Genomic DNA, 14,787 nt, shown 5'->3' on the forward strand with positions numbered 1-14,787 from the left:
CCCTGATCCTTCACTTTGGGGAAGGCATCTGCACATCCAGGGGGAGGCGCTCCCATCCTTCAGGTAATGGAGTCTTCACAGGTACGTCCCCTCCCTCAGAATAGGGCAACCTAGGCTCCCTGAATAGCAGGGTGTCTCTCCCTGAGCTAGAATGAGATTTGGGTCTCCCCAACCATGAGATCTCAGGCAGCCCCAGGTACAGGGCCTCTCCAATGCCCTTAAATGAGGGTCTCTCTCACCCACTGGGCATCTCCTCCATCCCTTTAAAAGAGCTGGGTCCCCCAATCTATGGAGGTCTCCTCTTTCCCCCATCCCTTACAAAGGGGGGGTCTCCCCAGTCCGTCGCGGGGTCCCACTGAGAGAATCCCCTCCTCCGGCCGGCGGGGGGGGGGGGGGAGAAGGGGGGCGTGTCGCTGGCGGAATGGCTGGCGGGCGCCGGAGTTTCAGGGGGCGCGGGGCGGGGCGGTGTCTATGGCAACCACTGAGGCAGCAGGCCGGCCGCAGGGATGCCCAAAGGCAGGTTGGCCAAGCCCAGCACCGAGCGGGACGGCGCTTGGGTGAGAGACCTGAGGCGGGCTCCCGCGGCGGGTGGGGAAACGGGGGGGGGGGGGGTTCGTGATCCGGCTTCTGTCCCCGGCCAAGCAGGATCCGAGCCAGCCCCCTAGCGTCGGGCAGGAACGCCCGTCAGCGCACCCACCCCCGGCCCGGTGCCGTGGCTCGAGGGACACGGGCAAACGCGCCGGTCCCGGCAGGGGCAGCGTATGCGGAGGGGCCGCCTAGCTACAGCACTGGGGTGGCAAAGCGCCCCGTCAACGGAGGGGTTGGCCCTGGTTGCTTCCCACCTGCTGGCGTGAAAGCGCGCGGGCCAGGAGGCGCTGGAGCGAGGGGTGCTGAGGCCGCACCACCCGGCTTGAAGGGGGTTTAGTTTGGTTCCAGGACTCTCAGCACGCCCCACTGTACAAATTGTTCCAGCGCCCGCGGTGGTGGCCCCGGGCCCTTTTGGATCGCTGGCCCTGGGGCAGTGGCCTCCTTCCTCCAGGGCTGTGTCCAGACTCACGGGTTTTTTCGAAAAAACTTCACCTGCGTCTAGACTGCAACCGCGTTCTTTCAAAATTAAATCAAAAGAACGCGGCTTTTCTTTCGACGGCGGTAAACCTCATTTCATGAGGAAGAACGCCTTTTTTCGAAAGTGCTCTTTCGAAAAAAGGTGTTCTTGAACGCCAACAGGGCTTTTTAGAAAGAGAGCATCCAGACTCACTCGCTGCTTTCTTTCGAAAAAGCGGCTTGCTTTTTCGAAAGTTCCGCTTGCAGTCTAGACGCTCTTTTTCGAAAGAGGCTTTCGAAAGTATCTTTCGAAAAAGCCTCTTTTGAAAGAGGCTTAGGCTGTGTCTACACTGGGCCACTTATTCCGGAAAATCAGCCGCTCCTGATAAAATCGATCTGATTGTTTCCTTTCCTTACCCCCACGATTTTTTTTGATGGAAAGAAACAAAAACAAGCCTTTTGTTCTCATTGACATATCCACTAGAAAAATTCCAGTTTTCAGTAGAAAACTTACTAACCAAAGAGATTTTGGTCAAAATAATTTAACGATAAAACAAAATATTCTGTGGAAAGGAAACACTTCTTGCAACACTTTTTATTTAATCCCAAACCCTATTTTCCATTTTAAAAAGTTTGGTTGGAAAATTTTCAAACAGTCCTACTCTGTGGTCTAGGATATTGTCATTACCGCTACCAAAAAAATAAAACCTAATTACTTGAGATGTAGGTTGGACCTCTCTAGTCTGGACTTCCATAGTCTGATAACATGTATCAGGCATCCCTGTGGGTGCTCCCAGGCTGGAGCACTGACTGGGAAAAGCCAGGCCCCTCACTATGCAACTCCTTCCCTGCCTTCCAAGAACTGCAGCAAATAGCTCATTTGTAGTACTTAGCCTTAGGGAGAGAGGAGGAGGAGGTGCAGGAGTGGGGGGTACTCGAGGGAAGAAGCAGGGTGGCTGTGGAGTTTCATGGGGCTGTGCTCCTGGCCATGGGGCTCCAGAGCCACTCTGCCTCTTCCTTGAGCACCCTCCCTTCCTCAGTCCCCACCTGATGAGTACCAGCTCCTCTAGGCTTCCTAGTTCAAACTACCGTTACTCCTCGTGAAATGAGGAGTAACGGTAGTTTGAACTAGGAAGCCTAGTTCGAACTACCTAGTTCGTGCCCCGTGTAGCCGCGCTGCACGGGGTTCAAACTAGCGGGGTTTTAAAAATGGCAGCTCCCCGCTTATGCAAATGAAGCCCGGGAAATTCAAATCCCGGGCTTCATTTGCAAGTGCGGTATGCCTACATTACCCCGCTAGTTCGAACTAGCGGGGTAGTATAGACATACCCCTACTGTTGCTGGCTGTGGTCCCACTCCAGCAGCAGCAGAAGGGCTGGCATTGATCTACTCTGGTTTTGCAGATTCCCAGGTCATGTCCTGAGGTTGCAGGACCAAAGAGGTACAACCTGTACTTTGACTAAAATTGTGCCCTATATGCCTAACTTTATTTTTGTGAATACTTGTTTAACTGAAATTTTTTCTAAGGAAAAGATACTGGAGTATTCAGTTTCTCTATCGCAGTGGTCACCAGCCAGTAGATGGGGATCTACTGGTAGATCTTGGAGCCTCTGACAGGTGATCCTAACTGGTTTGGCCAAAAGGCTATCAAGTGCCTGCACTTTAGCTGCCCCTCCCCACTGCTGCTCATCTCCTGCCCTTTTCCTTGGAACTGCTCCTACCACTGGGGAGCCTCCTGCTTTCTACGCTGGGAAGGGTAGGGAGTGCATGGTGCTGCTGTCAAAGTGCCCTTCCCACTCTGTATCCTTTCTCCACAGAGCAGAGAGGGGGCACAACAGGATTTGGGATGGAATTTGCTGGCTGCTTTAGGGAGTGGGCCAGGGCCAGGGTGAGCCTGCCTTAGCCCCACTACACCAACAACCAGGAACCACCAACAGTGCTCAGCTGGAACCCACATCCCAAACTCCTACCCCAGTCATGATCCCCCTCGTGCATCCCAAGTCCCTGTCCTAGCCCCGAGCACCCCTGCAGCCCAACACCTTCCCAGAGCCTGCACCTAAAACCCTCTCCTACATCCCAATAGCCTTCTCTAAGATCAATTCAGAGCCCCTCTCACACTCCAGATCCCTTAATCCAAGACCAGAGCTTGCACCCAACCCTCTGGCCCAGCCTGATGGAAGTGAGGAAGGGCAACAGAGGGAAGATAGAGTGAGCAGGGGCGGGGCCTCAGAGAAGGGGCAGGAAGGAGGTGGGGCAAGGGTATTTACATTTGAGGTTAATCTTGGATTGCACTTAAATTCAAAAAGTGATCTTGTGCCCACTGTTCTATTCCTTCTAACTATAAAGACTTGGCTCACAGTATACATTTCTGAGTCAAACAAATTTATCAAACAAAAAAAGAAGAGAAAACCTGATATTACTGATGTTTCTGGTGTGCTCAGATCTTTTTATAGGTGATAAAGAAATAGAAACACAACTTCAGTTTTTTTCTTTTTAGATCACCTTTAATTTCTCTCTGTTTCTACTTCTTTGAATGAGGATAATCATGATTATTTCCCTACAACTCAGCATTATTGTATGGATTAATTAGTTTACTTTTTCAAAAAGTTTCCCCAAGTGAAGTGATTATTATTAATTTCTATTTGTAATTAGTTTGTGGTGACAAGGGTATTATCAAGTTATATGCTAATAAAAATGAAACTTTTTTTTAAAAGTGCTTCACCTTTCCCTCTGGAAACTTTTTGTAGTGTTTTCATCAATAAGGCTATATGTACACTGCACAGCTTTTCCGGGATACCAGAGGTTTTCCGGAAAACCTCTGCCATGTCCAAGGAACGTGTCTGCTTTTCCAAAAAAAAAATTTGGAAAAGCAGATGCATTTTTTCAGCATCCCTGTAAACCTCAATCTACGAGGAAGAAGGGATGTTATGAAAGAAGGATTTTTTCCGACATTTGGCTCTGTATAGATGAACCAATTGTCGGAAAAGCCTCTTTCAGAAGAAAAGTGGAAAAAAATATGCAAATTGCAGTTTGCAATTTACATATCTTTTTTCTGACTTTTCGTTGTAGTGTAGACATAGTCTAAGACAGCAACATAAACAGCTTTTAATGTTATAATGTCATTATCCTACCTAATCGATTTTCAGAAACCCCCCTGCAGAACTAACATGTTTGCAACCCATCATTCTAAATATGCTCTTTGTATGTTATGTCTCTTCTTCATTAATTTTGTCTCCTCATCAGAAGTTCCTCAAGACAGGGATTGTGATTTGTTTTGTGTGATGGGACCCTGATTCTCACTGATTCCCCCAAGTGCTACTTAATACAAATAATAAAAATAATTGAAAATGAAAATAGTAAAAATAATTGCTTCTCTGATGCCGATGTGTTTGTTCTTTGGATCAAAACATTCATATTTTCTAGTTCCCACATCTTGGAATATTCCAAAGTCAACATGAATCAATCACAGACTGCATGCTAAAACAAGTACAAAATCCAGAAGAGGTTCAGTATATTGAGAAGAGATTGCCTCTAGTATACAAAATTCGAGAACAGGTTAGTTGTTATGGATATATAATTGACTCATCAAACTCCTTCCTACAAGATGTTATTGAATAAATGTGTACTAAATTACCTTACTAAAAACTAAAATTAAAAAATATAATGGCTTCATGCTGTAGAGAGTAAGTTGTTTGCCATCAATCTTAAGAAAAAAATTATCTCAAGATGCACTGTTGCTCAGTTATAACTATTTTTGTTAGTTACTGATAACTTTCTAAAACAAATTAAGTGCTGAAATATGCTATAATTGGTCCCAGTCTAACAAATGTGGATAAACTATTTTTATGAAGGTTTAATTGAAATTTTGTAAGCAATTTTGAATTGAAAATGGGACATAAATGTTCTCTTAAGGAAGTTTGCGTTGATGACTGAAACAGTTAAAGCCAAAAATGTCAAACTTGACTTCCTTTTTATTTTCTAGGCTTCACTGAGAGTTAGAAATCAAATCAAGTTTGAAATTAATCAGTGCAATGTTTTTAAAGTTATGAACATTTACATGTGTCAGTTTTCATGCATGCACACTGATCCTACTACAAGTGGAACCAGGCTTACAGATCTTTGCTTTTTCCCTTTCTTTTAAAAGACTATGGAAACTGAATTTTAAAAGAAGTGTTCTGCTACTCAAAAGTTGCAATATTGTGCACTCAAAATGCAGCAAATTCCAAAGTTAAAGTTGTATTCTAAACATTCAAAGTAGGAATAAGAGATCCTCCGGAAAAGGGCTTTATTCCGGAGGATCGGGCCAGTCTAGACGCTTTTTTCCGGCTTTTCCCCAAGCCGGAAAAAAAGCGGCGGACATGTTTATTTAAATCCCGCGGTGGATATTTAAATCCCCCGCGGATTTCCCTATTCTGAAGTTGGAAATTAACATGCCTCTTCCGGAGAAGGGGCCAATGTAGACGTAGCCTTTGGGTTTATCCAGTTTGCTTTCTTGGAAGTTGGCACATTTAGTTTGGGAGAGACAATCAATTCTCTCCTTAAGGTGGTCAGTTTTTCTCTGGCTGCCATAGACTGAAATGCCTCTACCAAACAACTGCAGTTCTTTTGGAGAATTCTCCTTTCCTTTCTGATGAGGTGGCATCTTAAAATCACTTTTACAATCACATGAGACCAGAGGCCAAATTTTATTTTATTTATACTGGTTTTCAAATCAGAGTAACTTCATTCACTGTGTACTAAGAGCAGAATTTTGCTGAAAGGGAGTAATTAGGAGGGAAGTTTGGGAATGGTGAGCAGAGGAATATAAGGTTACAATGAATTATGGGTATGTCTACACAGCAAAGTTATTTCAAAATAACAGCCGTTATTTCAAAATAACTTTACTAGCATCTACACAGCCAAACCGCTATTACGAAATTAAATCAAAATAGCGGAGCGCTTATTTCGAATTTGGTAAGCCTCATTCCACGAGGAATAATGCCAAATTCGAAATAGCTAAATTGAAATAAGTGCTGTGTAGACGCTTATTTCGAAATAGGGGGCCTCCAGCTCTTCCCAGGGTGCCCTGGTGGCCACTCTAGACACAACCAGGAAAACTCCTCTCCCTCCCCTCCCCAACCCCGAGCCCTTAAAGTGGTAGAGTCTGGCTACAGTGCCTGTGCCAGCTCCAGGCCTGCCAGCCCAGAGCCAGCAGTCACTGCCCTTGAGCCAGTGGCCGCAAAACATGAGCCAGCACGCCACTGGCAGCCAGCCCTCCCCCATCCCCAAGACCAGTCCCTCAGCTCCCAGGAGCCTGCCAGGGGCTGGAAAAGGCAGGCGCCTTCCTGGTCCAGGGCGGAGATCAAGGACCATGGATTCAGGTTTGGGGGGATGCCCCCAACATCCATGATCTCCGCTTCAGACTGAGGAATGTGGCCATCTATGGCAGGATAGATGCCAGCATGGCAAGCAAAGGCTACATCCGTACCCAGGAGCAGGTGCAGATGAAAATAAAGGGCTTTGGCAGGCATATGCCAGGGCCACAGGGGGCAGTTCCCAACCAGGGGCAGACCCACACACCTGCCCCTATTTTGACACTATGGACCGCAACCTGGGGGGGCAGGACGGTCCATGCCCCCAAGGTGGTCATCAACCCTGGGGCAGAGGGCCCTGACCAGGACATCGAGGATGAGGAAGAGGAGAGCCAGGACCAGAGGAGGCCATCATCACCACTCAGATGAGCTAGGACCCCCAAGCTGCCCCAGCGGACCTGTCACTGGTGCCATCTCAGGCCAGGGAGACAACAACATGTGAGTGCCATCACTGTCCCCTTATATGGGGGAGGGAGGGAATGGACTGCATGTGTGGGTCTTGCTGTCCACGGATCATGCAGCAACCTGTGCATGTATGAGCATGTGTCATGCCACCCCTGAGCATGTGGCCCAAGCTGGCAGCCACAAAGGGGTCTTACCTTGCTAGCCACACACGTGTGTGAGGAGGCATGACATTCTCCTGACTCTGGGGTGGGACACAGCAGGACACTCTCCCTCCACAAGGCCACTCTACACAGAGGCAGGGGACATCTCTCCCCTCTTCTCCCCCCTCCCACACACTATATACACCACAGGGGTACGGGTGTGGTCTCGAGGCAGGTCCCACTCCTGGGGATAGCAGGACATTCCGAACATGGCCTGTGTGCAAGCACAGCGGCTCTGATGATGCAGGGAATGGTCATCCTCACTTTGCAGAGAGGGGCTGGGCTTCACTCACTGTCCCCCCAGGGATAACTGACCACTTCTCTTGTTTATCCACAGCTGCACCAGCTGCATGTGCAGGGCGCACTACCCCCCCTGGGACATGCTCCTGCATCCGAGAGCTCCGCAGGCTCACCTGTGCAGTGGAGGGGTACCAACAGCAGCACCTGGGGGCACTGCGATCCCTGCACCACACCCTCCAGCACTGGGTGCAAGAAGACCTGCAGTTCTGGCGGGAGCAGCTTGCCCAAGGCCAAGCCATTTGCCAGCAGCTGCAGACCCTGGTGCAGAGCGTGCTGCTTCCTGCCACTCCAGCACTTGCTGCCTCCCCAGCTACCGCTCCTACTCCTCCTCCTTCTCCCTCTCCCACTTCTCCCACCACCTCCTCCACCCCCTTCCCATCACCCGGGGACGCCGAGTCCCCTGCACCTGCGGTGCTGGGAGACAGTTGGCCCCGGCAAGACCCCCAACTGTAAGCCCTGAGCTTCCCCTCCCCCTTCTTCCCCTTGCTTCCCCCTTCTAGCTCCCTCCTCCCAGGTTTCCCCCTCCCTTCTATTACCCTCCCTCTCCCTTCTCCCGCCTCCTTTCCCCAGTCTCACCAGAGTTTCATTCCTCCCCTCCCCCCATTTTGTTAAATAAAGAGAGTTTGTATTTATGAAAATATCTGTATTTTATTTTACACCAGGAAGGGGATTAGGGAGGGGTAAGTGGAAGGATGTGAGGGAGGAATGAGGCACAAGTCCCCAGTGGAGCACACCAGGGAAACTGTTAGTGCTCCTCAGAGTGGATGCTCTCCCGCAGGGCCTCCTGGATACTGACAGCCCCCCGATGGACCTCCTGGATGGAAGCCTGCAGCAAGTGCATCCAGGCTCGCAGCAACACGTCCCAAGAGGAGCACCAGAGTGCCCAGGAGCAGCTCTAGCTCCATGTTGCAGAGTGCTGTGATGTCCCGAGTGAGGGCAACCAGAGCACACGGAGACAAAAATGCTTTGCTGTCCCTCATCGAGGTAGACAAGCAAGCAGGGAAACCTGAGAACTGGCTGTCCAGGAGCAGCAGGGCCCTTTAAGTACAGACCTCAGTTAGCCTTAGGCAGCAGGCCCACACAGTAAGTCCTGATCTGGTTCCCTGCCGGAACTGGTTCCGGCCAGCCTTAAATGTGGTTCAGAGTCCACTCAGTGTGGACGCGCTATTTCAAAATAGCAAAATGCTATTTCAAAATGCATTTTGTGTGTAGACGCATTATTTCGAAATATCTTATTTCAAATTAACTATTTTGAAATAAGTTATTTCGAAATAACGCTGTAGTGTAGACATACCCTATGAGTATTTTATGCCTTTCTCTGGAGCATGTGGCATTGGCTGTTGTTAGCGAAAGAATACTAGGCTAGATAGGCCATTGGTCCATACTCATATGCCCTTTCTTATGTTGTGGCATCCATTTATTTTGCATAGCTGTTTTTCCTGCCTGGAAGAATTAATGATGACCATTTATGACGGATTAGAACAATGTCAGCAAAAAGAGCAGGAAGATATATTAAAGAGACTGGAATGTGATGTCATAGACACACAGTTTGAGAAAGTTTGTGTTGCTTTGACTTTAAACAAAACTGCAGATGAAAACTGTTTCAGTTTGAAAGGATTTGGAAGGTCAATGTGTGCCAGAGCTGACTGTCTAATCTCTCAGTGTGAGGAAACTCCCTGACTGTGAGGTTAATTACTTTTCTCAGAGACAGGATTATAGTTCTTTCTTAGATTATATTATTCATTGTCCTTACTTTGCTGTAATCTTAAAACCATTTTACTGTAGCTTTTTTACTGTAGATAATTTGTTAAATAGTTCCCAGAAATATGTCAAGATATCATAATTTGTGTTTTTCAATTTTCCAGCAGCTCACAAAAACTATAAACTCACTATTTATTCCTTTTTTAAGATGCAAGCAACTGGATCTTAACCACACTGATGTGTTTCAGTGGCAGCTCTGTGCATTTTGTCAATACAGGAGACATTACCTTAGGCCCTAATCCCGTAAGCAAGTGCATAGTCCCACGGAACTCAGTGGGATGACTCACATGCATAAAGAAACTCCGGTGCATAACTATTTGCAGAATTGGGTCATAGAGTTATATTTATAGTGTAGCTGACCTGCTTATAAAAATCCCACTGATTTCAGTAGGAGTTCTATGTATGGAATAGCTGTAGAATTGGACCCTTGAAAAGTTGAATCTCTCTAGTCTGGCACTTTCTGGTCCAACAACATCTGTGGTTCAGCATGATTTTAGTTAGCGGGATGTCCACTTATCATGGGTGTGGACAACTTTCCTGTGGTCCCATAAGTTTGTTTACAGTCACCAGTCCTGGCTCTCAGGGCTCTGTGCTGTTATTTAGCGCTAATTCAACCCTAAATGTCTTCTAAGAGCCCAATAAGCAGTGGAAGTATTGGTAATGCTGCTAGACAATAATGACCTCCTCTGGTTTGGCACCAGTCAGATCCCCAGGTTCAACCTAGACAGAGCTATAATTAAGTAAAAACACATGACTACAGACTAGGGTTAATCCTATTGACTACATGCATTTTGCTGCCCATTGCTTCTGTATTAGAGGCAGCAAAGGAGGGGAGCCAGTACCTATAAGAAGCTAGCTTTTAAACTGGTTACACTGCGGAGCTGCTGCCTCCTCACCCCATGCTGCTGCCGCTGATAGAATGGCAGTAGTGCAGAGGGTGAGGGGAGCAGGTGAGAGCCAGTACATGCAGAAAGCCATCTTTCAAGCCAGCTGCCCATGCATATTGGCTAATGCAGAGCAGCCTTTGTCCATGGTGAGCCCAGGCTTGCCACGAACAGAGGCTGTTCCATGGGATGCTGGTGCAGCTCTGTCTGTGGGGAACTCGGGCCCCCGATAGACAGGGGCTGCCCCATCATGCTGTCTCTGTATCAGAAGAGCAGCACAGGGTGGCAGACAGGAGCAGATATGCAAGGGGAGCCTAATAGAGAAGCAGCAGTGTGTGGTTGCAGGGTCCCTGGGACTGGGTCTGCAGTGCACTGGCTGCTGGCCCCACCTCCGGGGACTATCAAATAGTCATGTAACTTCTAAAATTTGATGCGGTTACACGATTATTCAATTAATCAATGTCTATCACCCCTACAGCAGACTGAGTTTGTGTAAGAGATTACATCATCATGAGGTACACAGCACAAGACCAAACCAACATCTATAAAGTATATTAAATAGAGCTCTTCCATTATAACCTAGGTCCGGATCCTGCAGCTGACTCCAGGCAGGCAGAATCTGTTCTTTTAGAACCATATTTATATTTTTCTTTATAATTGATTTATATTTGCCTGTTCTTCTTAAAGTGATGTCCCTGTGGGTGCTCCACTGCAGGTGCTAGGCTCGCCCTGGCGTCGCAGAATGAAGATTTTTCCCGTAGCAGTACTTGGCTGGACCGCACATGTGCGGTGGTGTCTCACAGCATTTGCGCTCTTTTGTGCAGTCGTGCGGTCCGGCCCCTGCCAGTTCCTCTCAACCACCTCAGGCTGCAGACGGAGTGAACTGGTCTCCTCAACTTCCCTCCTTTACCACTTCAGTCGTAAGATTGTTCTTGTTAATAGTTACTATTCTTCCTGTTATAAGCTCCTTCCCTCATTCTTCCTAGTTATAAAAAAAAAAAAACCCAAAAAACAAAACTTAAAACTTAAAGATTCAAAATGCCAGCTTCACCCAGCTTTAAGAAGTGCAACACTTACCGGGAGGCAACACCCGCATCCGACGGCCACTCCTTATGCATCTGTTGCCTCGGTGAAGCTCATGTCCCACAAAAGTGCCCACACTGCACAAAGTTGACTGCAAGGGTCCGACAGGACAGAGAAATGAGGGTCCAGATGATCTTATTTGTCAAAGCCCTTCAGCTGGCGGGCTCTGAGTGTTCAGCCTCCTCAAACCAGCCTCCCAAGCGTAGGACCTCATATCCTACGACCGTTCTGCCCAAAAGACCTAGGGCGTCATCAACCAGGTCTCTCTCTACCTGCTATGTTGTAGAGAAGAGTCAGTACGGCAAATAAGCCCGGTAACTCGGGCACCACAAAACCCACGTTTAAAAACCTCTGCGATATCGAAAACGAAAAGGCTGGCGGAAGCAGCAGCAACAACGGAATTGAGGTCCACCAATAAACCACTAGCACTGAAGAATTCCTCCGTGCCGAAATCATCATCGGCACTGGCGGCACCGACTTCACCACCAGTGCCCGCTTCAGCGTGGGGCTCAGCACCGAGCTCCACTCTCCCACCACCGATGGTACCGACTGTATACGTGTGGCACCAATGCAAATGACCTGGAGCCGAGTTCCCCTCGGCACCGAAGCCTTTCTCACTCGCAGTCATTAGTATTCTCATCGGCACCGGCACCTTCCCCACCGGCACCGAGGTCCCCAAGATCTCACGGTGCGAGCCGGTGCCGCTCCCAGTACTTTCCACACCAGAGGCTGCCCTCTCCATTCCTAGCAGCCCGCAGGGAGCATCACCAGTACCATCACCGCTGCTTCTCCATGTCTCTGGCATCCTCCAGAGCCTCATACGTTCGTTCCCATTCTCCACGTTCACCTCACACAAGTCATTGGGAACATGCTCGGCATACTTATTCCGACAGGCGATCACCATTTGACAGACTCTACTACCATGATGACCGTTACCGTCATTACTCACATCATAGGCATTCATACCACTATAGAGCCAGTTCTCATGGAAGATCATACTATGACTGCTCATTGTCCAGACACTCTTCAACCCCAGCCCCTCCCACTCCAACAGAGCAGCCTGTATCTCCACAACACCATCTCTCGGAGCCAGATGACATGCAACTTTCTGCTTCCGAGGAGCAACCACCAGAAGTATCCCCTACTGAGCATTCTTCTTCTTCCCCGGATGAAGCCGTTATCCCTGGAGATATCTCTCCACCTGACAACCTCAGGCAATTCCAGGAGCTCTTTAAAAAGGTAGCAGTAAGCCAAGAGATACAGCTGAATGAAATAAAGGAGACACAACACCTCCTCCTCAAGAATCTCCAGCCCCAACATAGATCAAAAATAGCCATACCCCTAGATGAGGCCATACTTGAGGTCACTGCAGAAATCTGGCAAATCCTGGCCTCAGTACCACCTACTAGTAAGAAAGCCAACAAAAAGTATTTTGTGCCGCCTAAAGGGATGGAGTTCCTCTTTACCCATCCCCAGCCCAACTCTTTAGTGATGGACGCGGCCCAGCAAAGATAAAAAATGCCGCAGTACAGACACGTTTCTTCCGACACAGACACAAAAAGGCTTGAGTTATTGGGTGGAAAAGTATACACATCCGCAATTCTCATGTTCAGGATAGCTAATTACACTGCACATCTCTCCAATCACATCTTTGATCAGTTTACAAAGCTGACGCCACTTTTGGATCACCTACCGGAGTAAAAAAGACCCATATTAAAAGCAGTCATGCAGGAGGGCTACACCTCAGCGAGAACAGCACTCCAGATAGCAATGGATGTGGTGGATACAGCGGCCCGGTCCACATCATGAGGCGAGCATCCTACCTCCAGTCGGCCGGTGTGCCCAAAGACCTACAAAACAAAGTAGAGGACTTACCGTTCGACAGAAACAAACTATTCGCTGAAAAGACAGACAGTATATTACATTCATCTAAGGACTCACGCACAACCCTCCGAACATTGGGTATGTACACCCCTCCATACAGACGACGTTGTTACCTTCCCTACCAATGATGTTACAATTACTCATATGTTAGGCAGCAATGGCAGCACCAACAGTGGACCCTTGATCAGCAACATATGTGGCAAAGACCTCAGAGGCGTCAAAACCAGGGGAACTGTATGCAGACCCCACTGAACAACAAACAGCAGGTTTGATGCCTTGGTCGAGGGTATGCAGACAGTCTTCTACATCAACAAGAGTCACCACATTCACCTGTTCCATCATCGCCTGAGGCCCTTTTAACACCAATGGGCCTCAATCACTGCAGACAAGTGGGTGTTGGAGATAGTTCAATCCGGATACTCCATACCCTTCCTCGCCATACCCCCCCCCATTTTCTCCTCCACCCCTCTTCAGGGACCCATCTCATGAGGCCTTGCTATGCACCGAAGTCAACCACCTACTCTCCATGGGTGCAGTAGAACCAGTCCCAGATGAGTTCAAAGGAAGGGGCTTCTACTCCCATTCTTTTCTCACTCAAAAGCAGTCGGGCGGTTGGCAACCTATGTTAGATCTCCGGAAATTGAACAAGTTTCTCCTAAAGCAACGATTCAAAATGGTGACCCTTGCTTCTATAATACCCACATTGGATCGCGACAACTGGTTTGCTGCCCTCAACCTTAAGGATACATATTTTCACGTCACAATCCATCCAGAATACAGGAGATTCCTATGGTTCACAGTTGGCATGGACCACTTCCATTACAAAGTCTTACCTTTCGGCCTCTCCACTGCCCCCAGAGTATTTTAAAAAATCCTGGTAGTGGTCACGGCACACCTCAGTTGACAAGGAATGATTATATTCCCTTACCTCAACGACTGCCTACTGAAGGACTGGTCATGTACCGAAGTCCTTGATATGGTCCACATTACTACAAGAACCTTCCATACCCTTGGACTACTCATCAATGACCAAAAGTCCACTTTTCACCCTACTTAAGAGCTGGAATTCATCGGTGCCCAGCTAGATGCGATCACCGCAAGAGCATACTTACCCCTCCAGAGATTCCAGGCTATTCTAGAATTGATAGAAGTCATTCGAGGCAGTCCTACCGTCCAGATAATCACTTGTTTAAAGCTCATGGGTCACATGGCTGCTATAACTTACGTGGTACACCATGCCAGACTACACTTTCACAGCCTTCAATACTGGCTAGTGTCAGTGTACAACCACACAAGACATGACATATACAGATCAGTGACCCCGCTGCAATCTGTCCTCCAGTCTCTCAACTGGTGGATGACTCGAACAAATCTTCTCTGCAGTGTGCCCTTTCACCAACAGCAACCCTCTCATCACATCATCAGTGGTGGGGAGGACAAATGGGTACTATATCTGCCCAGGGCCAATGGTCACCCCCCAAGACACGGCTCCACGTAAACCTTTTAGAACTCTGGGTGATCTTCAATGCCTGCAGATATTTCCACAGCCACATTCACAATACTACGGTGAGAATCCTCACAGACAATGTCACAGCAATGTATTATATAAACCATCAAGGCGGAGCCCGCGTCCACTCCCTATGGGTGGAGGCAATCCATTTTTGGAACTGGTGCTTTCAGCATGGCATCACACGTATGGCATCTTACTTACCTGGCACCATGAACGTTGTGGCAGATTTCCTGAGCAATCACTTCACCCTGGATCACAAATGGGAGCTGCACGATGGAGTCCTCCACCTTCTCTTCCAGCGTTGGGGCACCCCCCTTATATATCTGTTTGCCACCTGTCACAACAAGAAATGCAGAAAATACTGC

The 14,787-nt window shown here is 48.2% G+C and overlaps 1 protein-coding gene and 1 pseudogene across 2 annotated transcripts in view; both read left to right on the top strand.

Annotated features, from left to right (window-relative positions):
- Positions 1–434: 434 nt before the first annotated feature.
- Positions 435–14,787, top strand: part of TEX36 (testis expressed 36) — a 47,447-nt gene continuing 33,094 nt past the window's right edge. For both annotated transcript variants that reach the window (XM_089780349.1, XM_075935779.1), the window contains exons 1-2: positions 435–557; positions 4,468–4,599. In XM_089780349.1, the coding sequence (XP_089636475.1) occupies positions 507–557; positions 4,468–4,599 (183 nt within the window). In that variant the 5' untranslated portion in view covers positions 435–506. The remainder of the gene's footprint in view (positions 558–4,467; positions 4,600–14,787) is intronic.
- LOC149524010 (uncharacterized) lies at positions 11,821–13,345 on the top strand (annotated as a pseudogene).

This window comes from Pelodiscus sinensis, chromosome 8, assembly GCF_052426305.1.
Source record: "Pelodiscus sinensis isolate ZL-2025 chromosome 8, ASM5242630v1, whole genome shotgun sequence".
Classification (NCBI taxonomy): Eukaryota; Metazoa; Chordata; order Testudines; family Trionychidae; genus Pelodiscus; species Pelodiscus sinensis.